This window comes from Pygoscelis adeliae, unplaced genomic scaffold (assembly GCF_000699105.1).
Source record: "Pygoscelis adeliae isolate BGI_AS28 unplaced genomic scaffold, ASM69910v1 Scaffold57, whole genome shotgun sequence".
Taxonomy (NCBI): Eukaryota; Metazoa; Chordata; class Aves; order Sphenisciformes; family Spheniscidae; genus Pygoscelis; species Pygoscelis adeliae.
In genome coordinates, this window is record NW_008825615.1 from 3,159,793 (window position 1) to 3,184,272 (window position 24,480).

Below are 24,480 nucleotides of genomic sequence, written 5' to 3' on the forward strand. Positions count from 1 at the left end.
GAGGAGGTGCCTTTGGAGGCTGGGGTGGGGAATGGAGTTGTCTTTTTAAACTGACTGGATGCCTGACTATAAGCTCAGATGGCATGGGGCAGGTGAGCTAACCCTTGCCACATTGCTCCTGTGCTTGCAAGTGCTAGTTTGATATGCGTTTAAATTGGTACAGTTGCTGGGGAAAAGAATTTTTGTTGACTAATCTGTTCTGGTTTGTTCTCTTTCAGGTCTCCCTTGCAATTATGGAGTTTTAGAAGAATAAGGTAGTGTGGAGAGGGGGATTCCCCCTCCACACTTGAGGTAGTTCACTTTTGGAATTTCCTATGGACAAGAATATTTGTTATATAAGATGGTGAAATAAGACTTCTAAAAATATATATTTATAAATATTTATTTGGATCAAGTGCCAAACATAGTAGTACAAAGATTTCTAATGGCAGCTCAATAAAACTGGATTTACGTCCTTGGAATTACAAGTTTTTTAAGGCACTGTGTTGTATACTGCATTGGAGTGCCTTGATACACTTAAGGGTTGTTCCCCTTAAGGAGAGGAGCAGCTTCAGAAGTGAAGATGAGTTCTCTCATGCCAGATTGCACTTCAAAGTGTCGATCTCTACAGCATGCTTTGGATGTTATTTCTGTGGTAACCAGAGGAAGTGAAGGCCAGATCAAGGCCTTTCTCTCTTCTTACTGCTACAATGCTGCAACTATAAAGGATGCCTTTGGTAGAAATGTTATACATCTTGCTTCATCTTGTGGCAAAAAAGGTGTCCTAGACTGGTTGGCTGAGACCAAAGGAGTAGATCTCTTGGCAAAAGACAAAGAGTCTGGATGGACAGCTTTGCACAGAAGTATATTTTATGGATACATTGATTGTGTTTTGTCATTACTGAAGGTGAGTGATTTACAACTGTAGTTTTCCTTGGTACCTACAATTTTTCGAGTTGTATGCATTATGTAAATGTGGGTTTTTAAACTTGCCTGAAAGCCTCTTGAGACTTGTGTTAATACTGCGTTTAGATTGCAGTGCATTGATTTACTTGAAAGTTGTCTCTCTCTTCATAAAAGATGTCTGCCTTTGCCCATTTGGAAATCAGCACTGAGTAAGGATCCCTGATTAATTGTGGACTTCCCTGAAGACTGGTTTGTGTGGATGATATCAGGGTCAGGATCTTAAAAGTGGAGAGTGATCAGACTAAAGATACTCTAAAAATAGACTCTTCAGTACTTATACCAATTACTGTTTTTAGCGAACATAAAATATTAAAAGCTTAAATGGAGTTATAATTAGAAATGAATCTTACATTTGAGAGATAAGCACTTCAAGATATGGAGCATTTTATTAAGTGAATCCCCATTTCATTCAGATTTTAACCAGGGCTTTTGCTCAGTCCCCCTCGTTCCTTTCTTGCAATTACTGTTTCTTTCCTACCACTTAGCAAGTTCTGTATATTTTTCGATTGCTCCTCTGTTCCTCCTGTCCCAAGTACAGCAAAGGGAAGAGCTACATATGGTTGAGATGTTGAGGGTCCCTTTAATCATGTAAGAAAATGAAATATTTGTGGTTCAGGGTTACTTAAAAGCAAACCTTCTAAGGCAGAGAATTTCCCATTTTGAGTTCAGCCTTTTTAAATTGCAGTGACTGGCCATTTGTCAGCATTAAACTCTCCGCTTTCAACAAGCAGTTCAAGCAAAATGGTTGTGGATCCAGTAGTTTTTAATTCTTGACGATCTGGTAACTGTTAGATATGGATTTCATGTGCTGCACCCTTGCGTAGTGAGAATGTTTTCATTAAACTTCACAAAAGTAGGTGTTTGTGTGAGAATTGTACATGATTCTGTTCTATAGAAAACTGGAAGGATCCCATCACACACACAGTTTGTGTGTGTGATGTATGAAAAAGTATTCAGTCCTCTAGTGTGTGTGTATATCTGTAGCTTTGATATTTGCTTACAGGAGGCCTGTACAGGTTTCCCCACACATATTTTACTTTTCTGTCAGTTGCATAAATGAGTGAGGTTTTTCTGATAGCTAGCTCTGCTGATATGCCTCTAAGAAGCAGAATGAAACAGTTCATGGAGAGTGCTCTGCCTCCCAGTTCCTTGACTGAAGTCTCTCTTCTGTACTGCATTATAGAAAGGTATTATAGCGACAACAGGAAGGGATTATAGAATAGAATTATGAAATAGCTGAGCTAGAAAGAGATCTCTGAAGATTGTCTAGTCCAACCCCCATGCTTAAGCAAGGTCAGCTAGAGCAGGTTGCCCAGGACTGTGTCCAGTTGGATTTTGAATGTCTCCAGGGACAGAGAGTCAAGCATCTCTCTTCCAGTGTTTTAATACTAGTCCAGTAAAAATAGTTTTTAGGTTTAAACAGAATTTCTTATATTTCAATTTGTGCCCATTGCCACTTGTCCTGCCACTGGATAACACTGGGATCCCCACCCCCTGCCTCCAATCAGGTATTTATTATACACGTTGATAAGACACGTCATCCCCCACCCCCCCTGAACCTTCTCTAGGCTAAGCATCCCAGCTCTCAGCCTCTCCTTGTATGTCAGGTGCCTCAGTTATTATTTTCATGGTCTTTTGCTGGACTTGCTCCTGTATGTCCATGTCTGTCTTGCACTGGGGAATCCAGACCTGAACCTAGCACTCCAGCTGTGGCTTGCCAGTGCTGAGTAATGCCTGCTGGCAACACTCCCTCATGCAGCCCTGGATGCTTTCACCATTCTTAGCTGTGAGGACACATTGCTGGCTTGTGGTCAACTGGTTGTCCACCAGGAGCCCCAGGTCCTTTTCTGCCAAACTGCTTTCCAGCCAGTCAGCTTCCAGCTGTATTGGTACACTGGGCTGTTCCCTCCTAGGGCCAGGATTTGCATTTCCCTTTGTTGAGCTTCATGAGGTTCCTGTCCGCCCATTGCTCCAGTCTGTCAAGGTGCCTCTGAATAGCAGCACAACCCTCTGGCTTATCAGCCACTCCTCCTGGTCTTGTATCATCATCAGCCTTGCTGAGGGTGCACTCTGTCCTGTCATCCAGGTCGTTAGTGAAGATGTTAAACAGTACTGGCCCCAGCATTGACCCCTGGGGTACTCAACTAGTGTGGATGTCAGACTTCTGTTGTGGGCTGGACACAGTCATGACTTATTCTCAGACTGTATCTAACTACAAGTCTTGCCACTCAGCAATTCGGGCTTGTTTTTACAAATTCAGACCACGTGAATATCACTGTAGCCTCTGTTCTGCTTGTAAATGACCTATGCAGCTGCCAAAGAGAAGACTATCCAGCTACCTGTTAAATCATAAAAAATAGGTCGGTCTTTCTGTCATATAGTGAATTAATACCAGCACTGTTGCTAGTAGAGTTGCCTTTATAATTTGGAGAATGTATGTTTTTCTTCTGGCTAGTGTTTTTCCAAATGAAGTTACAGGTTAAAATCCTACTGCAGATGTGGCTAGCTGTCATAGAATCATAGAATCATTAAGGTTGGAAGAGACCTCTAAGATCATCGAGTCCAACCATCAACCCAACACCACCATGCCCACTAAACCATGTCCCTAAGCGCCTCATCTACACGTCTTTTAAATACTTCCAGGGATGGTGACTCAACCACTTCCCTGGGCAGCCTCTTCCAATGTTTAACCACTCTTTCAGTAAAGACATTTTTCCTTGTGTCCAATCTAAACCTCCCCTGGCGCAACTTGAGGCCATTTCCTCTCGTCCTAATCTGTCCTTCTGTCATGCTTGAATGGATTGTGCTCCCTTGATTTTTGTATTTCGTGTGTTTACCTCTTACGTGTGAAATTCTGTAAGGTTTTCTTTATATTAGCCATGAGCTGTGGTACAGCCGTATTACCCATTAGGTTCTCCTTGGGGACATCCGCAGTTCTTCCCTTCAGGGATCTGATTGATGACACTTGACTTCCTTAAAACCAGTGCTGGTATAGCAGCACTTTTTTGTATTGAGAAAATGGTATTTCAGAAAATATCTACCTCTCTTAAGTTCTAAAGCAATGACGTGTTCATGCTCTGTGCTTCTGAAGCTTCCTTGCTGCTGTCTTGTCTGGCTGTTTGTGTCTTCTTGCCCTTTCTCAGCAGCTGTGAACCACTGTCCCCTGCTTGTTTTCAAAGCCGTAGTGATCATAGCCACTGATTCTATAAACATGCCGATAGAAGAAAAAGTATTCTTCAAAGCTGGTAAATGCATTTTTGGTAAATACTTGCCCTTCCTAGATGGCAGTGCTTTATCTTTAAGTGTGTTTCCTTTGTGTTTCCCTGATTACGTCTTATTGCTCAATCAGTATTCATACAATAAAATCCCAGTTAATAGATCAACATGATGTATATCTAGTTGAACAGAACTGCACTGTTTTTTTCAGATCTGCTTATAATTTACTTGAAAGAATCTGAGGATTTTCTTTTATCAATATTAAATTTCAATTAAAGATTTGTTTAGCTTCTTAAGCGTTTCCCTGGCATACTTAAAGCTGTGAAGTTAAAATTAAACTTTGTTGTTCTCTTCCCCTCCTTTCCTTCTCTTTCAGCATGGCGTTAGTCTGTATGTTCAGGATAAAGAAGGCTTATCAGCCCTGGATCTTGTGATGAAAGATAGGCCAGTCCATGTGGTCTTCAAGAAAACTGGTAGGAAATCAAGTAGCTTAAATTGTATTTTACAAGGAGGTATGTTTCAACAATGTATTAATGTATGTACCAGTGTAGACAATATTTCCTGTTTCTAATTAGGACTGTATAAGTCATGAGAGATTTGAAGATGTGGAGTCACTAATGTCATAAGTCAGCAGATGCAGAATCTTGGCAGTAGGCACAGGATGCACGTGTGTAGCAAAAATGAAGGAATAATGACTGACTTAGAGGTAGGGAAAAAAAAAAAAGGCAAGTGGTATAATAGGTAACCCAAAGAGGTTGTGGAGACTCCAGCCTTGGAGATATTCAGAACCTGAGAGAACATGGTCCTGGGCAGCCTGCTCTAGCTGACCCTGCTTGAGCAGAGGTGTTGGACTAGATGATTTCCGGAGGTGCCTTTCAACCTCAACTATGCTGTGGGTTTTTTTCCTCTTTTATCTCAATTCATTTTATTAGAGAGACTACACTGTCTTTGAATTTGACAGAGTAGTTTATATCACTAATGTGTCTTTTGTGAAAAGAGGGGGAATATGTTCTTGAATCTTCAAAGTATTTTTAGGCAAGATAGCTTGATGTAAGCTAGTTACATTCACTCTAAGTACAGTTTCTCCAAATAGGAAATGAGTATGTAAGAATAACTCTGAGCACACAAGTTTTTCTTTGGCAGGGGAGTAGTTTTTCTAGTGGCTTTTACTTATTTTTATGCTGTTTTGTACTTTTCTACCCCCTTCTTTCCCCTTTTCTACTTGTCCCCAAGTTCAGTCTTGTTGCACAGTGAAATTTGTTCTTTTCAGCTTGTTTCCAGTCAGTTTAAGTATTTTTGGCTACACAAACCCTGAGTTTTGGGTATTTTTAATTTTACTTTGTAAAATATGTTAAAATTATTTAATCTTTTTAGTAGTAGCTCAACATGATCAAATATACATTGATTTCAGTTTCTTGCTCAGGAGAAAATGGTGTTCAGGTATCATTGTAACTGAGAGGTTATTTAAAAAATATAAAATGTTAGTTTTTGGACACACCTCTGATTTGAAGGTGTTTATGGTTTTCATACATGACATACATTTCCCTTTTTTTGGGAAAGGCTTTTTACTAAATTGAAACAAAGCATGTATAATCTAAGGTAATAGTAGTTGTCTTCTGAAAACATAAATACATTTGCTGCTGAGGAATGCTTGCATATTCTGCAACTGGAAAATATATATAATTAACGTTGATCATCTTCTGCACATTGATGTTAAAATATTTTGTCATAGCACCTTCCTTCTCATAAGAATAAAACTTCTAAAAGTTCAATTTTAGGTAAAAAACAGCTTTCCTCTTCAAATTTTAAACAGAAACAGCAGGAGTTGATTTTCAAAGTCACTATGCGCGGGACTGGTAAATTTACAGTCTGCAGAGAGAATTTTTTTCATTGCAGATCCCACAGAAGTCTACACATGGGGAAACAATATAAATTTTACTTTGGGTCATGGTGGTCAACAGGGTAAACATCATCCTGAATTGGTGGACCTTTTTCCTCGGAATGGCATGTATATCAAACAGGTATTCTGAAAGTGTTACTTAGGCACATTTCTCAGTGAACTTGGAGGGGGGTGTGTGGGGGAACAACCATCGAAGATGTTATCGAGTTTTGAAAATTCGCATTAAAAAAAAGTTGGGTCTGTGGGTTTTCTGTTGTGTTTGTTTTTGTTTCCCCTCTCTTTTTTTCTTCCCAGTTATTTCTCAGCAAGCAGTTTCCATTGATCTGGCAAGCAGCTTAGAGCAGCTAAGGAGTACTAGAGTAGGCCTGCTGTATTATATTCTTGCTGCTTCCCCCCTCCCCGATCACCCTCAGTTAAATCATGGTTCTCTGTTTTGGTGGGGAGAATGTTTTTTGTTATTATTTACCTTGGATATATGGCTTGTATATCATTAAATAAATTCAGAAGCATGATACTTCTGTAACTGTTTTGAGTTTCTGAACTCTTGTGCAACTCCCATAGTGGGACAATGAATCTGTTTGATACATGTTGAATTAAAATTCTTCTTGTGTTGAAAGCAGCATGTGCTGTTAAGCACTCTTCCTGTAAGAGTAGTTTTGTTCCTAGTAACTTCTTGGGACTTCAGTTTAAGAATGTTTGAAAGTTTAAAGTACAACTTGAACAAGCATTCAGGGCAGACAATCTGTGCTGCAGTCTTAACATGTTTCCTCCAGCTCTTCTCAGGCAGTATTGTTGCCCCTAAAGCTCAATCTTTTGAGCTTCTGTTAGCCTGTAGGGCCTTGCTTGAACTTCTTTTAATAAATACAAACTGTAGGTCTCTTCAAGTAGGTTAAACCAGTACATAATAAATTTAAAGCAAATATTTTGTGTTCCTTGTGACTTGATTTGGCAGTTCTGTGCTTAATACTAGTATCTTACTTGTATTTTCATGAACAGATCTTTATTAAAGCTGAAATTCTTCACAAAGTAGTTTTGGCAGGTGTTTTCAGATTATCCAAGAAAATTAATTTGTGCTGTACTGCCTCTTCCCCACCCCTGTTTTGCCCTTTTTCTTTCAGGTGGTACTCTGCAAATTCCACTCTGTGTTCCTTTCCCACAAAGGTCAAGTATATACATGTGGACATGGACAAGGAGGACGCTTGGGTCATGGTGATGAACAAACATGCCTGGTATGCTATCTTATGCTATCTTGTGTAGTCTAGCATGATACTTCTTTTATTTCAAACAGCAAGTCTAAAAAGTGAATTAGAGTTTCTGGGAATGTACTTTCAAAACCAGTTTGCTGTTGATTTCAAACCAACCCCCTTGCTCCCCACCAAATAACAGAAAAAAATCCTCTCCAGTACTACTAGTGAGGTGGCAGAGTAGAAGAATGTACATTAAAATATATTTTAATTTAAGATAGCTAGGTACTGCGGTCATCACTGTGTTATGGCTGAGATGTTTTAAAGGCTAGCTGATGCCAGGTAAGTGGAAGCAAATGGTAGCAAATGTTTTTTGGCTGGGCTGCCTTCTTAAATAGGTTTGTGATGCCGTCTGATAACTGACAGGGCTGGCACAAAGGCAAGAGCAGTACTGTGGAGCTGTAGTGGCATGAAAAGTGATGGTAGGGTTGCTTCTTACTAGACTTGCACAGCAATTAAGTGAAAACTCACCTATCATTTTCGTTTGAATAGTACATTGTTGCAATATGCAAAAACAAAATTTGAGAAGACTGAGATATGATGACAATACAATTCTTAGACTTCAGTATCTTATCCTGTGCACGCTACCTGGCATCTAGTTTGCAGCACAATAATTTTTGTAAAATTTCTAATGTCAAGTATCTGGTAGAACTTGATATTCTGTTGCTGGATGTTATAGTGAAGACTGGAGCCCAATTTTTAATGCTTTTTTAAAAAAAAGGAATTCTATGAAATGAGAATTTTTTGCAAATTGCTGTTTTGAAACTGGGATGTTACCCAGCTGAATAAAGGAGAACTCACGTTAGAATGCATAAAGAGTCAAAGATACAGAACTGCTTCCTTATTCTGTGGGATTTTCTTAGGATTATCCTGTGTTTTGGAGGAAGGGAGAAATCTTTTGCTCATGGTAGTTTACAAAGAAAAACAAAAGAGATAATAGTTAATATTTGTCTGGCTGTCCTGAAGATATAGTTTCCAGCCTAATTTCAGAGCAGGTAGTTTAAAAATCATCTCCCCTCATAGCAGAGGATGCATTTCAAGTGAAAGTAGTTCATCTTGTTGCATTGGATGTGGTAATTATGTTAATGAGTGTATTGTATGTTCAAATGCATTTTCATCTGTAGTTCAATATTTGGTCATGACTTTCTGTTGCTGTAATTTTAGTTTCATAGGTGGCCACTGGTTAATATAAAACTTTTTTTTTTTTTTCTTCTTGTTCAGGTTCCAAGACTCGTGGAAGGCTTAGCTGGCCATCAGTGCTCTCAGATAGCTGCCGCTAAGGATCATACTGTTGTTTTAACAGAAGATGGATATGTTTACACGTTTGGTTTAAATACCTTCCATCAATTGGGTATTCTTCCTCCTCCTACTAATTGCAATGTTCCTAGACAGGTAAAAATAACATCAGTCAAAGCTTAGTTGTTTGTTTGTTTGTTTGTTTGTTCTTTTAACAGAAAGTAAAATGTGAATATTGTGGAAATAACTTTTAAACTTTTTCAGGACAATAGAGTTGAATGTGAGTTCAGATAAAATCTCAATTCTGTGTTATCATACATCTCAGTCTTAAATATTTACCTACATCCTGATAAACGTCTTAGTTTGTAACCTGAACTGTACTAAAGTTTGTAGTGCTAAGTATGATACAAAGTACAATTGCCAAAACCCTTTTGTTCCTTAAATTGTTCCGTAGCTGAAATGATGTAGAAGTAATAAGTATGTATGACTTGAGATTCATGCTGTTTACTCCTTTTGAATCACTGGATAATGGATCTCAGGGTTTGATGGTTGTGTCCTTTGCTGGAAGCACTGTTGATTCTGGAATCATAATGTGTTGGGAAGAATAGCGATAGGGAAGAGAGGGTATGGGCATCAGCAACTTCACTATACTTCTATGCTCAATCTATAACTTTTTCTAATTTTTTTTTCCCTAAGTAAATAAGAGTTACATTACCTTTTATTGAAAGGAAACTTCATCCGGAGTAGAACAACATTCACTACCAGTGTTATAAAAGTAGGAAAGAATAATTGGCCAAATTGCAAGAGGGTAGTGTTTTGGGGTACAGTGGAATGCTCTTCAATAGTGTAATGATACCTGTGTATCCACAGTATTTGCTTTGATGATTTGGAAAATCAATTTAGATTTGAAGTGTGGAATTAGTAGTATAGTGTTCTGCAGTGTGTTTAGGGTGTTAGGACTTACAAGCTGAAACTTTTTAGTTGACACTTTTGCAGCACCTGGGTCTTCTTTGGCTGTCTTATACATGTCCTATGCAGTCTTGTTCAACATCTTACATATGAAGACAGCCTAAGGAGATTTGATTCTAGTTATGATTAGATAATGCAAAAAGTTTACTTCTTTTTGTCACTACTGCAATAGTGCCCCACTTGACAAACTTCTGAAATAATCCTGACTTATTAGACTATATGTGGATTGATGCTTCATTCTTAACGACTTTAGAGTTAAATGTTGTCAGAAGTTTGTACATGTGAAATTCACCTGTTGCTGCTTAATATTAAGATGTACTTTGGATTTGTGCTTAGGTTCAGGCAAAAAACCTGAAAGGTAGAATGGTGATTGGAGTGGCTGCAGGCAGATTCCATACAGTGCTATGGACTAAGGAAGCAGTGTATACCATGGGGCTGAATGGCGGCCAACTAGGTAAGGTAGAAATGTTCTGAAAGTAAAACTCAGCCATTAAAAGATGTTGTTTGTACTAAAGCTGTCATCTGCTGCTTACAACAGAAGCCTGGTTAAAGCTTTCTCTTCTCTCTCTCTCTTTTTTTTCTTTTTTTTTTAACCAGTCTGATGACATCATCCCTTCACGCTTCTTTTGAATATTTTTCATTACTGCCAGTCGCTTTAACATTTTGAGATGATGGGAGCTAGTCAGACTTCGCTCTGTTATTTATTTGAACTCTTTATAATTCTTTTGCCTTCCATGTATCTTGTGTGGTCCTGCTGCTGAAGACTTTCAGGAAACAGAATGTTGCTGTTAGTGTTGCAAATTACCCCAAGGTGTGGTTGTCTCCTTCCAGCAGTCTGGCTGGTACTGCCCTTAATAAATTATAAACTAGCATTCAGCTCTCCTGCCTGTGTCCTTCTTTCACCACGCACTGTAAACATGCTCCTGATAACTTTTTCCATACTAACTTTTTAAACTGAAATGCTTGCCCATACCTAGAATTTTTTTCAACAATGCCATTACCACAATCTTCACTTAAATCAGTATTATTCTGAAGTCAAGAAAGAACCTAATAAAAAATGTGTTACCAACTAGTGAACTTCTTGATTTGTTGTATGAATGGGATATTTTAATTGCTTTTGTCTTTTTTAATAAACAGGTATTGCAATATTGGTTTGGATTTGCAGTTCCGCAGTTCTGTATGTGTGTGCAAACAAAACTGTTAGCTAGCTCTCGTACTTAAGAGTTAATCTGCATCAGTTCTGGCATCAGGTTCAGACACTTTTTTGTGTTCCTATTTAAGATTGCAAAGGTATGTGAAAAAACTTGTCTTTGTCAGAGAAGTATCTTACTAATGAATATTTTTTTGGGTTTTTTTGGTTTTTTTATATGCACCCATCATACAAGGTTTTTTTTTTGTGGTTGCTTGTGTTGTAGAGATTATTCTGGTGTGCACATGGCCCAGTGCAGTACCATATGGAGGCAGTAATTGGATCGTAAGCAGTATAGTTGTGTCACTGGGCACTATGATAGACCTGTGGTAATAAACCTTGCCTTTTTAAGATGTTTGGGCATAGCAATACACTGTCATACGACAGGGTTGCTTTCAGCTTTAGAGGTAGCTCTGCTGCTTGTTCCTGGATATTTGTATCCTGATCCACTTTGTGGTACAGACATAAGTGCACACAGAGCAGGGTTATGTTATGTGTGAGATTCTTTGTGTTAGGTTTCTTGATGCAGCAGAGCAGCAGTGGCCTGTTTTTTTTTTTTTAAATATGTTTTCAGAGTCCTTACATTACAGCTCCAACCTTGTCCGTTGTTTCATGTAACTGCCTGCCTTCATGCCTATGTGCACTTACAGTAATTTTTATGACAAGCTTGTTTAGTATCTTCCAATGGATGAAATTATCTATAGTTTATGCCAGTGTGATAGTATTTCTAGTGTCTTGAACTGTAATATGATCAAATAAATGTTCTTTCTTTGGAATCAAAGGCAGTACCACTGTAGAGTCTAACCACATTAAATAGCTTTCCCTGTAGAATATGCCCTACTTCATTTTTTGTGTATCAAATCTTGAATATTTTCTGGTGTTTGTGGTGAACTAACAAGCATGTGTGGTGGGTCTCTTATCTGTCTAATTATTTTGAAGATGAGTTATCTAACTACCTAAAAAACCTTTTAGAATTTAAAGGTTCTTCAAAGTAGTGTAACAAAGTGTCCTTTAAATGCACAATGTGTGGAATGGCAATAATATTTTTGGGGTGTTTTGTATTTTCTAGGTTATCTGCTGGATCCTAATGGAGAAAAATGTGTAACTACACCTCGCCAAGTTTCTGCTCTACACCATAAAGATATCTCTGTGTCCTTGGTCTCTGCAAGCGATGGCGCTACAGTGTGTGTTACTGAAAGAGGAGATATTTATTTGCTTGCAGACTATCAGTGCAAAAAGATGGCTTCGAAGTATGTGTTACTTTCCTTATTTGTTACGAAGAACAATAGGTGAAGATTTCACTGTAGTCTTATTAAAGCTATTTTAAAGATTTTTGTGCATAAAGTACAGAAAATACAGTGCTCCCCAGAGTTTTTTTCATTTGCAGTTCTTTCATATGAACTGTGGCTATCTTGTTTGTTTGTTTATTTGTTACTGGATGAGGCTAAGGTGCCACTTGTTGTTTACCAAAGACATTTAAAAAAACATACCAAGAGGAAATATTTTATGTCACAGGTGTGAAAGTATTTAACTGGTATTTTTTGTTCATCTGTTAGCCTGAATTTGTATAAATGCATCTTGGTAGAGGTGTTGAAGATCTGCTATTCTATTTAGTTATGTTGTTATGATTTTGAATCAGTAATTTGGGGTCTGAATTTCATGGATATAGTATGTTATAAAGGGTAATTTAGGTTGCAAGGGGAACCTTGTGACATCATCTGGTCCATACGCTAAAACCTGGATGTAAAACCTGTTGAAGAAACTGGGCCCGTGACTCATAAATTTAGGAAATTATTTGATCCCATTCTCTCTTACTTAGTTTGCAATAACAGATTAGAAGGGATAATTAGCATTTTTGCCCAACTAACTCCCAGTTAGCTTTTCAGCTTCACTTCAAATTCTAGCAGTGTTTATTGACATGTTATAGCTTAATGATTATTTTATACTTCATTTTCTATGTGGTTGTAAGTGAAGGTGCTGGTACTTGGAGAAAATACCATGTATTGCACTCTTATACTAAGAAACTGAAAAGAGGTAACTTGCATGGTTTTGATCAGGTGAAAAACAAAACCCACCAGAAACCTGAGAAACAGCCTACTGGGATGGGATAGGTCTTTTAAAATGAAATTTATACAACTATAATTTTTGTAATGCTGAAGATCAAAGCTAAATCATATACTGGTTTTCACTTATGGAATTTTGTGAAGAACCTGTGGATATGATGTGACTTACTTAAAAGCAAAGCAAAAATTACAATCTACTAATAGTATTTTATTAGCAGTTAGGTCAGTAATACCAGTGGGGAGAAACTAAACTTAAGTAATTTTCAGTGTCACTACCTCAACTATATATTTTTTTTTTTTACTACTTCTCTGAATGAAAAAGGTAACTCTGTCATAGAAGCAACGTCAATACACAATGAAGAAATACTAATTTAACCTTTTGTGTTCTTTCAGACAGCTGAACCTTAAAAAAGTTCTTGTTAATGGGGGATACTTGGAATATAAGGTAGATACCCAGCATCTTAAAGAAAATGGGGGTCAGAAGATTTGCATTCTAGTGCTGGATGAAGCTGGAAGAGTAAGTTGTGTCCCTAGAAATCATAATTATATAGCAAGCTGCATACTGATTAATCAAACTTTAAACATAAGACGTTGACAGGTCAAAATCATGCATAGGAAATACCCAATTCATTTGTGTAGAGCTGCTAGTGGTTTGTTTTTTGGGGTTTTTTTGTTGGGTTTTTTGTTTTGTTTTTTTCTTGGTTTTTGTGGGTGTTTTTTTTTTTTTTTAAAGGGCTGTGGGAAGACTACCAAAGTAATGTACAGTAGTTTATTTTTAAATCTGTGAATATCTAATGGTTTTTCAGTGAAGGTGTAAATTCCTTTACTTTTACATACATAAGCAGTTACACAGCTTACATGGTCTGTTTTTTTTTTTCCCGTCTCGCCCCTCACCCCACTTACGCAGTCACCTTTACGCCCTCCAGAAACAGTCTCAGAAGTAGTCTCTGGGCTTGAATTTTTAGAGCCTTTGTTGAAAAGCGGTTGTTCTGTAGATGAGATGTCCCTTTTATTGTTGAAAAGTTGCAGCTAAACCTTGTGAGTGGCTTAGTATTTATAGTTAAATGTAGACACTCTGTTGTCTTAGAACTGGAATAGTATGGTGGATTTATTGTTTTCTTCCCTCATTCTTTGATGGAGTAACAGTTCATAGGACCCTTCAAAACCCCAGCCTTTTCTAGACCTGCTCACTGGGAGATGTAAACCTTCAGTGCCATCTAGTGGTGTTTACAAAAAGGTTTTGTTACTGAAATGCTGCCTTCTTAAAGAATGTTGAAAGCTGAGCTTGTATACCAAAGTAGGGAGCAGTGTGGGTATTTCCTTTTCTTTCCTTGCATTTGACTGAATTATGTTTTGAGAAGATCTTATCTGTTTGTTAGGTCATTAGTTGTCTCAGAGATTATAAGCTTCCAGTTCAGTATTTGTTCATGGGAGGCTTAGCCTCTAGCATCTGTAGTATTGGTGGTGCCCCTTCAATATCTTTGGGACACTGCTCTAGCAGTAAGAAACTACTTTGTCTTCCTGTATCAGTGGAACTACGTCAACCTACATTTAATGTCTTTCCATGCTGAATACTGGCAAATGCTGGGATCTTTAGTGCTTTTAGGCAATATAAATTATTGAGTAAGGAGAGGGATGAAATCTTAATACTTCTGTTTCCCGAATGAGCGCTTCCTGGTCTGGCTTGATTGTATTCTCTTTAAGAGAGTACTGTTTAGCCTAGAAAAGAGAAGGCTCAAGGGGAATATTATCAATGTATATACATACTTGAAGGGAAGATGTAAAGAAGATAGAGCCAGGCTTTTTCAGCGATGCCCAGTGACACAACCAGAGGCAATGGGCACAAACTGAGATGAAGGAGGCTCTGTCCGAGTATCAGGAAGCACTTTTTTACTGTGAGGGTGATTGAGCACTGGCACAGGTTGCCCATTGTAATTGTGGAGTCTCCATCCTTGGAGATACTCAAAAGCTGTCTGGACGTGGTCCTGCGCAACTGGCTCTGGGTGGCCCTCCTTGAGCAGGGGGGCTGGACTAGATAACCTCCAGAGGTCCCTTCCAACCTCAACCATTCTGTGATTCTGTAGGACTCGAGAGGGGAAAGGAAATAGGTTACTCGAATTCTTTTGTCCCCTCCTTATGTAGGCGTTAACAGACCTGTGCAAGTCCTTCAGTGGGAGAAGACGAAAGTCCATCTTTAGCACCGCTAATGCCATATCTGGGCTTTAACTTGCATGGGATTGTTGCTTCATGCTTGCTTCTTTCAGACATCTACAGTATACCTTGTTGGGGTCCTGCTGTGCATGCAGTTCTTCACATTTCTGTTGAATGTTTTGAAGTTTGTGTTTGGTCATGATCTCTATTCCAAAACCTTGGCTGGTACAGAAAAACTTGAGATTTTTGTCAAATGATTAGCAGAAAATGGTTTAAATTTTTGGTGTGCTAGCTTTGAATTTTATCTGATTTATAAGGAAACCAGTTGGACAAATCTGTAAATTAAGAACTAGATTAAGCTTGTTTCTTGACTTGATGACACCTTTTGCTGTCCTTGTTGAAATGTCAGTAAAAACTGTCCTATAGATGACTGCTGTGAAGATGTTTGGATATTCAGAGAAGCTTTTCAAATGCCCTTCATGGGCAAATGGATCTTGATATCATAATAGATGTTCCCTGTTTTACTTGTGGGTTCTTTGTAATAGATGCTCATAACACTTCAGGATATAATTTTGAAGACTGTCTTTCTCCTTTTATATGCAACTTTAAGATGGCACGTTCTTGTGTTTAAAAAAGTAGTGTGTAATATGTAACTGCTTTTATATGATATAAGGATTTCCCCTTTCTCTGAAAAAATGATATTATAGGTGTCTTGCTGGAAGTCATCTAACAACTCCATGAAGCAGTGTCGTTGGGTGTATGGTCGGCAAGTCTTCATGTCTGATGTTGCTTTAAATAGGAACGAAATGATGTTTGTGTCACAGGATGGTGAAGCCTTTACAGGGAAGTGGCTGGAAGAAGGGAAAAAAATCTCAGAAAAGAAAGGTTAGTTGTGATTCTTAATTGGTTTTTAAGTACTTCAATATAGAAGTTTAATCGAATCTTTACAGTCTCTAACAGTATTATGTGCTGAGTTTGTTCTTTCCTCAGTGGCTGACGGTTGGTAGCATTGACCACTACTGTTCTCTTTCCTCAACAATACCAAGATCTACTTACTTTGCAGCCTTCAGTTAACCTTCAGGTGGAGATTTCCAGGAAGAAGAGTACTTCTGAAGAGCAACAGTAGCACAAGGGTCCAGTGTAATGATCTTGTCCCATATTAGATGACCAGTCCTAAGAGACTGTACATGAAGGAGCATGTACTTGCTTGCACTGCTAAGTCTATGAAACCTTACCGTGTTTCCCAGAACCTTATCTGGGCATAATACAGGGTCCAGAGCAATTTCTGCCTTATTAACTTGGCTCATATTGCTGAGAGTAGGTCCTGATGGACTGTTTTTCTGCGAGGAAGATACCTGTCTACTATAGGACAAGATTTTAATTGAAACTGTCAGCTCTGTTCATGTAGGGGTCTTAAAACTCTGTGGATAGAAATGGATTTACTTCCAACCTGGGATGTATTTGAACTTTATAACTTTATGTTACAGTTCTACTTCCTTTGATACCAAAATTCCATCTTTAGTTTTATCAGTCCATTTTTGCATTCTTTCACAGCAAAAAATCTTTCCTCTGTTGCTCAATGCAGAGTGTATACTAGTTTTCCTCTGTTGCTACTTTCTTTTATTCTACACATCACCTTGTAGTTCCCTCATTACAGAGGCACCAAACGTATCTCCTTTTCGCTCTGCTTGTCCTGGTGCTGGTACGTGTCTGTAGGCACTCTCTTCTTTCTGCTTATTGCTGTTCTTTTTGTAGTTTTAGTATCTTCAAGGAAACTTCAGAATCCAGACCTGTTGACTAGTTGAATGTCTAGTTGATGTTCATCACTGATTTGTAATGAATGAGAGCTTCTGGTTTTTTGAGAGGTTTTAATGAATGTGGCGAATGGTGTGCATGTATTCGGTTATCCAGTTCTTGAAAAATAATCCAGTATTCAGAGAATATCATGTTTTTTCAGTAGTATTTTGTTAGTTTGGGTATAATTTAAACAGATACAAGATGAAGTCTGAAGGCAATTGTATTATATCTGCTGTAATTGATATGACAGGAAAAGAAAACTATCTTGCACTACTGTACACTGATGCACAGCTTGTTTCATTCCACAAGAGGTTGCATTGAATGTTAGATGGAGTGTTTTCCCTTATATGAAGAAGTGGCAAAACACTTCCACAAGAAGTTCTGGATAAAAACTCTCCTATATGTAATGTAAAGTCTTATTGTTAAAACGTCTTCCTGCATTTCAGTTAAGCAAGATTAAATCTTCAGCATAGTTTAGCCTTATTCAGTGACTCTATCAATGGACTTACCGATGTCATAAATCTTGCCTTTTTGTTGTATCAGTTGCATTTTAATTAGCTGGACCTTTCTGTGGGGTTTTTTTTCCCCAAGCTTTTTTTTTTTTTTAGCAGAACTTGTATCGAGCCTTCAGAATTCTCCATGTGATGTGTCTTGTGAACATGATACAAACAGTGCATATGAAAGAATTCGACTTCAGAAGCTTACTTTTGTCCACCGAGCTGTTAGTATTGCCACGGATCCTAATGGTTGCAATTTTGCTGTTTTACAGTCAGATCCTAAAACAAGGTATATTTAAAATACAGTAACTGTAATTTTTCTCTTTTTTGTTTGTGATTGCAATTAAATCATTCTGCTTTTCAAAACCCATTTTTTGGCTCATACAGCAGTCACAGTAAGTATGGTTATCCATACTGCTAGAGAATAGCACTTACTAGTAAACAGCTGTGTTGCAGTTACCCGAAGACCTCAGCTTATTAGCATGCAAATATAATTAGTATGCAAATATAGGTATTAGCATTTAGTAGTATTGATGTTTTATCTAAAGTGTTTAAGGCAAGCATTTGCGCGATATATTTCTTAACACACTCTGAGCTCTGAATACTGTAGAAATTCACCCCTTCAGTAATTACCAATAATCAGCTTTTAAATAAAAGTGAAAAGTGGATCTTTATTTGTTTGGAAAAGCAGTAAAATGAATTAAAGTAAAATGAGTAAGTAGAATACTGAACCATGTTCCTTGCACTCTCATAATAGTTCCCAATGTATCTGACAAATAAGTAAATATTAGCTTTTTTTCCTTATTGCTTTGGATTGTAATATGAAATACAGCAAACTTTTCTGTGTTTTCTTGTTGGGAAAATGAGATGAAGATAAGATAGTTCTGATAATACATATTTACTGGCTACATTATGAAGACAAAATACTATATTTGATATTTGAAGCTAGATAGATCTTACATATGTGGTTTAATTGCCTAAATACCATATTATTAGTTCTTTTTGTGAAGAATAGGACAAGAAAAGGTGAGTAGTTCAGCAATGTAAGAAAAAACCCAAACAAACCAAATGGAAACAACCTCACCCTTTTCATTTAACATACTAGGTAAAATTTTATGGAGCTTGTAAGTAGTGGGTTTTTTGATGGATTTCATTTTGTTCTAGTCTCTATGAAATTCCAAGTGTGTCATTATCAAGTTTTGGAGAGGATTTTGGCAAACTGTTAGCTGAAACAGATGAAATGGACAGCATCCATGATGTGACTTTTCAGATTGGCACAAGAACTTACCCCGTGCACAAATACATCCTGGCTGTACGCTCTGACTTCTTCAAGAAGCTGTTTGTTTCCAGTGACAACCAGCTAGACACTCCAGATGTCTGCCGTAAAGATGAAGATGCTGTTGGATGTGATCTTTATGTAATAGAGAGAGTTCATCCAGATCTGTTTGCATACCTTCTGCAGTTCATATATACTGATACTTGTGATCTTTTGACTCATGGTTATAAACCAAAAATCCTGCATAAAGGAAAATCAGAAGAATATCAAGAGACTTTAATTTCTAACCTGAGCAAAATGAGTTTTGATGAAAATGTTAATGGAAAGTCTGCATTTGAGATTTACAGAAATAATCAAGTGCAAGTTATAAATGAAAAACAGAAGAGCAAATCTAAAAAAGGCAAAGTTGTTGGTGAAGAACCTAACCTCATAAAAATGTTGCAAAGTGCTGCGAAGAAGTTTGGACTCAGCAATTTAAGTGGAAGGTAGGTGAAAGGAAATACATTTATATTCTGGCAAGCTCTTCACAGAGTGTTTTTATATAAGCTGACCTAACTTTAGTTGTTATTAAACTAGAAGGCTAGTTGGGGTTGATAAGTTTGCCTTTTTCTGCTGGTTTTATTGTTTGTAAGTATAAAAGTTTACAGCACACACCATGTCATCTCTTTAAAGCAACATCAGTTTGTTCTGATGCTCTTTGCTAAGAGAAAGCATGTATGACCTTTTCGAATAACGTCAGAAGCAGACTTTCGTAGCATGATTATGTACTTAAGCATCATTTTTCAATAGGCTTCTATAGGATGGAAATGTGCTGTTGGCCCTTACTGTGTCCTAGAACCTGTTGGACATTTGCATTTAAAACATCTGTCCTGTGTATCTTTTAAGGCATGAGCTCTCTGAGACTTGACATCTGATGCAAATCCTCTGACTTTCCAGAATGACTGTCATAAAACATCAATACTTGTTTTGTTAGAGACAGCTGATCTAATTGAGTTTTGCATTGATGAATTTCTATGCTGTTGTTCATAGTCTACCAGTTTTTCCATAGACAGTGAACGTATTTAGTGTAAAACAAAACAAAGCACAGTTAAATTCTTGTTTGACTGATGCATTTTTAATGTTATGTGGTGAAACTAATGGAATTGAGACCAAATGTCTCTGTAGAACTGTATTACTCAGGTTTGTTTGTTTTTTTTTTCTTCATTTGTCTTTTCCTTTCAAAGGAGTGAATGAGCTTTTTCAGGGCAGTTTCCTTCACCGTATTTTTTGCAAACACTAAAATTAATCAGCAAAGATGTGAAGGTGCTGCTAAAACTGAGTTCCCAAGTAAAATTTCAATGTTAAAGCACTTTCCCTTTGAAAGTGTGTTGCTTTGTAATCCACCAGCAGCACTCCTGTGTCTTTACCATCCCGTGCACAAGCCTCCTTGATGAATTAGGGTGCTAAAGAAGCCTGTGCTGAAACATGCATCTCTTCCAAACCACTGTCTTTACTCAGATAACTGGCTGGTAGCAGTATACATAACTCCTAGATTTTTGACCCTGTGATGTCGGACTTTGGCCTTAACTATAGCAGTACAGCTTTCATCTAAGATAATAAATAAGATAGGTAAGATGTGGAAAGAATGTCAGTTACATTTTACATCTGCAGTGAAGACTTTCAAGTAACAACTGGCCCTTTCTAGTTTTCTGTGATGAATGATTTTGATCCTTTTTCATATTCACGATATGAGCCCACTGAAGTGCTGTTACGTTGTGAAACTGTTCTTCTTAATGGTTTGAACTGTATACTAATTGTATTACTTACTACTAATGTTAATGATTTGCAGGTTGGATGGAGTCAGGTTAGAAAATGGAAAAATTAATGTTGTCAACAAGAAGAATGGGAACAAACCAAAGTTAAATCAGAAGAAATGGTAAACTTTTTAAATCAAGCTTCCCCTACCCCCACCATCTTCCTCTTACGTCATCTCTTTATCTGTTAAGTGTAGGCTAAGGTTGATCAGCTGTATCTTCTGTTGTACACTTGTCTCTTTCATAGTAACTCATGTTTGGAAGTTCTCTGTAGATGCTTATAGACTGATCTATGAATTAGTAATCTGGGATAGATTATGTATGGTATATTTTTGCTTCTTTTTGCTGTACATTAATGTGTTCTGTGGATTAACTGTGTCATAGAATACTAATGCCAGGAGAAACGTGGGTAATCCAGTCAAAAGCAGTTTGACTTTTGCAAATAAGCTTGCTGTGACAATAAGACTACATGGATTGGAAATAAGCAAATGTATAATATTTTTTCTAATTAAGAAAATCTCTGGAATATCTTTCAATAGAAAAATTCCTTACGCTTTTATCACTGATGTTTGTTTTTTAATTCCATTGGTGTGATTGGGTTATTTATACCCAAAGGCTTGAATAGTCTACTTACATGTTAAAAGCTACATTGCATAAAAGTAGCGTTTTCACAGAATTTGAATTACTTCGCTCTTCAAATGCATTGTCAAAGCTTATAGTAGCTACTAATGTAAAAGAAATAACTAACTTAACATAGACCATTTAAGATGGACTAAAATTAGCCATAATTAATTTATTTGGGCATAGTAGTTTTGAAACAGTAATTGATTGTGTTTTGAAGGAAATACTTCAGATAGAATTTTGAGAGCTCAGCTTTGGACAAAAAATTTCTCTCTTGAAACTATCATGCCTGTACTTTTAGGTTCATTTTATATGATGTTATTAAAGTTCAGGTGTGTTTTATTTGAAAGGATAAATCCTAACTTGCTAAAGTAAGCATTTATTTGTAGAGTTTACAACTTGTAGCTCTTCTGAATAGTCACAGTTCTGATCCTGTGAAATATCTTCTAGTTCATACCTCTGCGATGTGACCCTGAAATCTTTAGATGGAAAAGAATTCCCGTGTCATAAGTGTGTACTTTGTGCAAGACTTGGTATGTGTGTGTATTTTTTATATATATATATATAAAATTCGTCATATTGTGTTTTTTAACTGAAATTTTATTGCATCTTGAACTGAAATGCCTTTCTTTACAGATTATTTTCACAGCATGTTAAGCAGCTCATGGATTGAGGTAAGCTTGCCAATAAACATGTGTGGTGGTATGTTTTGTTGCATCAAATAAGTGACAGCTTTTCAGTTTTTCCTAGAATAGCATATCCTAAATACTGGGGAAAAGGAAAGACTGGATTCTTGGATCCTGTTTGCAAGAAAAAAAAACACACGCACACACGTTTTTGGTTACTCTATATTTGTACTATTGAGATTGTGTATTAAATGAGAGTAATAAATATAATAAGGTATATCAAATGAAATTAAAGTATTACTTTTGTTTTAGAGGTTTATTTTGAGCTAGTTCATGGATTTATAAAAGCTGCTGGACTGTTCTTACGGGATACTGCTTTGGATGAATTTTCATTTTCTTTCTGTAAAAGATCTTACAATTTAAATAGTATGCAGTATGGAATAGCTTTTCATATGTACTGAGTGAAAGATGCAGCAGAATTGAGAGTCAATGTGTAGAATCTCTAGTTGACTCTTACTGTTAATGAAATAGAGGCTACCAAGGACTATTCCACTTAGTCACTGGCTGCTGCTTCAAAAGGAGTAGATCTTTTGTTTGTCTTGGTTCCTATTTGCTATCTGTGTGTCAATTCCTGGACATCGTAATTTCACTAAATGCTTCTGTTTAAGTATCTGAATACTATTGATAATGCTTGTTGAAAGAGAGGAAAGGTTTAAATGGAGAAGCGTTTTTCAGAAACTGAAAGCTGAAGCAGTGTGCAAGAGTTTTTCTCAACTTTCATAGCTTTTTGGCAATATGTAAATCTAAGAACCTGGCAAGGTTCTGGCAGTTCTCTTCTACTGTGTAACAGAACTTTACCTGTCCGGTTATCCCTGAGGAAACGTATCTGAAACACTGTGAGACAAGTGATTTGATTTTTTTTTTTTAAAGTGTTGAATGTCCATTTGTATCGTTGATTTCTATATCAGCTGTATGCAGTTCCTAAGTTATCTATTATTTCATAAGTAAATCTAAATCATACTAAATTCATAAGTAAATATTTTGTGAATCAAATGCTCTAGAAGTTGTATAAAAATCTTAAATGTTTGTAAGAGGTTTTTAAACTTGAGACAGGAAATACGTCAGTACCAGTAGCATGTTCTAAAGCAAAAGAAATCTTTTAGTGTAAAGCTTTGCTTCAGTGCCACCTGAAATAAACCAAAGTTGTTAAGCAGTGATGTTGCATAAACTTGAATGGTGACAATTACATGGCTAATGTTTGCTCATACAAAAGCTTTGCCTTAATGGTTAAGATGGTTCTTCAAATGGAGGGTTTGCTGAGGATCTTGTTTTCTGAGGGATTAACAGTAGTGGCTACTTGCATTTTATTCTTGAATGGGAACTTGTGATTTCATTAGATATTTTACCTTGAAAGGAAAGCAGTTCAGTACTCGCATAGGGGATTCCTGTAGTTCTACTTTTAGACAATTGTGGGTAAAGTAATATAATCAAGGAGGATTGTTAGAGAAGACGCTCAAACTGATGAAACACTGAACTGTTTCATGGATATTTATTCAGAAGTTTGGGCAGATTTTAATTGCTGTGCTACAATCAATTCTTAATTGAAGAACTTGAACAGATTTTGTGCAAATGCTTAAATAATTGTTTAACTTTGAAAGTGTGACCCTCAGTCTGAGTCATTTGCTATATATAATCACTGTCTTAATTTTGTATTTTATTCCAGGTAGTCATCTTCATTTACTCTTTTTGTTTGTTTGTTTGTTTTTTTAATCCTTTTGCCTTTTAGGCTTCCTGTTGTTCAGCTCTGGAAATGCCAATCCATTCTGACATACTACAGATAATTGTAGATTACCTGTATACAGATGAAGCTCTTGCAATAAAAGGTGCCATTAATATATCTTCAACTCAACTGTAACTCCTGCAATTTTTGTATTTTTAAAATAGAAGTTCAATACTTAATATGCTTGCCTTTAAGTTTTATTTAAAAAGCCCAAATTTTTGTGAATCTTGCTTTAGATTTTGAGGTGATAGCTGTACCCCAGGCCGTTTTGTACCTTTTCTTTAGTTTGTCAAACTGCAGTTTTCCTTTTCCCTCCATCTCTTGCTTCAAAAAAAAGACTGTTTGTGCTCTTCTAAGCTATTCCTTGTGCTGTGAAAATCCCATCAAAATTTGCAAAGCCATTTCATTTGTTCTTTGGAAAAATCTCATTGAAGCTGTATATGTTATAGTTGCTTTTGACTTGCCCACAGTGTTTACGTGATGCTTTGTTTTCCAGATTCTCAAAATGTGGAATTCATATGTAATGTTCTTGTGGTAGCAGACCAACTTCTTATATCCAGACTCAAAGAAATCTGTGAAGTAGCCATTGCAGAAAAACGTAAGTTCTTTCACTTGTATTATAAAGGGTTAGAGAATAAAAATTGCTTTTTTTAGATGTTAATGTTCTTGCCTATTTCAGCACAGAATTATTTGTTTATATTCCTTTGCTCTGATTACCTTTTGCTGTTCATTGCATAGCTGTTAACAGTTGCTTCTTTAGTCTGGGTGATGTTCCAGGTTAGCATAATCTTCCATTCCTTATGCATCGTTGTCTTCATCTCACGCTCTTTAATAAAAGGAAAAAAAAAAGTAAAAAAAGTAAAAAAACCCAAACCCCAAACCACTACAGCAAATAAACCAAACTTTTATAAAACCTTTATTTCATTGAATTCAAACTTCTTGTCTTTAAAACACGATAAAATGAATTCTGTGTTTCTATTTTCCTTGTATTTAGTTCTGCTAGTTCTTCTGTTGTTTGATAACAGTGCTGTTTCTAGACAGCTATGAAGATCTGTCTCTTCTAGAAAACACTAAGCATTGCTGCTTAGCTTCATACAAGAAGTCAGCATACAATTTTTGCTTGGCATTTCTTTAGTGACTTCTATTTCTCTCTCTCTCTCTCTCTCTCTCTCTCTCT

The 24,480-nt window shown here is 36.9% G+C and overlaps 1 protein-coding gene across 5 annotated transcripts in view; it reads left to right on the forward strand.

The window, feature by feature from the left end:
• Positions 1-223: 223 nt before the first annotated feature.
• The window catches only part of IBTK (inhibitor of Bruton agammaglobulinemia tyrosine kinase), a 54,203-nt gene continuing 29,946 nt past the window's right edge, over positions 224-24,480 (forward strand). For 3 of the 5 annotated variants that reach the window (XM_009333123.1, XM_009333122.1, XM_009333125.1), the window contains exons 1-16: positions 224-886; positions 4,538-4,634; positions 6,058-6,182; positions 7,180-7,290; positions 8,527-8,697; positions 9,847-9,964; positions 11,769-11,949; positions 13,156-13,279; positions 15,621-15,798; positions 17,319-17,496; positions 18,372-18,968; positions 20,312-20,398; positions 21,348-21,430; positions 21,534-21,571; positions 23,310-23,406; positions 23,800-23,901. In XM_009333123.1, the coding sequence (XP_009331398.1) occupies positions 563-886; positions 4,538-4,634; positions 6,058-6,182; positions 7,180-7,290; positions 8,527-8,697; positions 9,847-9,964; positions 11,769-11,949; positions 13,156-13,279; positions 15,621-15,798; positions 17,319-17,496; positions 18,372-18,968; positions 20,312-20,398; positions 21,348-21,430; positions 21,534-21,571; positions 23,310-23,406; positions 23,800-23,901 (2,611 nt within the window). In that variant the 5' untranslated portion in view covers positions 224-562. The remainder of the gene's footprint in view (positions 887-4,537; positions 4,635-6,057; positions 6,183-7,179; positions 7,291-8,526; positions 8,698-9,846; positions 9,965-11,768; positions 11,950-13,155; positions 13,280-15,620; positions 15,799-17,318; positions 17,497-18,371; positions 18,969-20,311; positions 20,399-21,347; positions 21,431-21,533; positions 21,572-23,309; positions 23,407-23,799; positions 23,902-24,480) is intronic. The other 2 variants (XM_009333124.1, XM_009333127.1) reach the window with 1 other exon arrangement.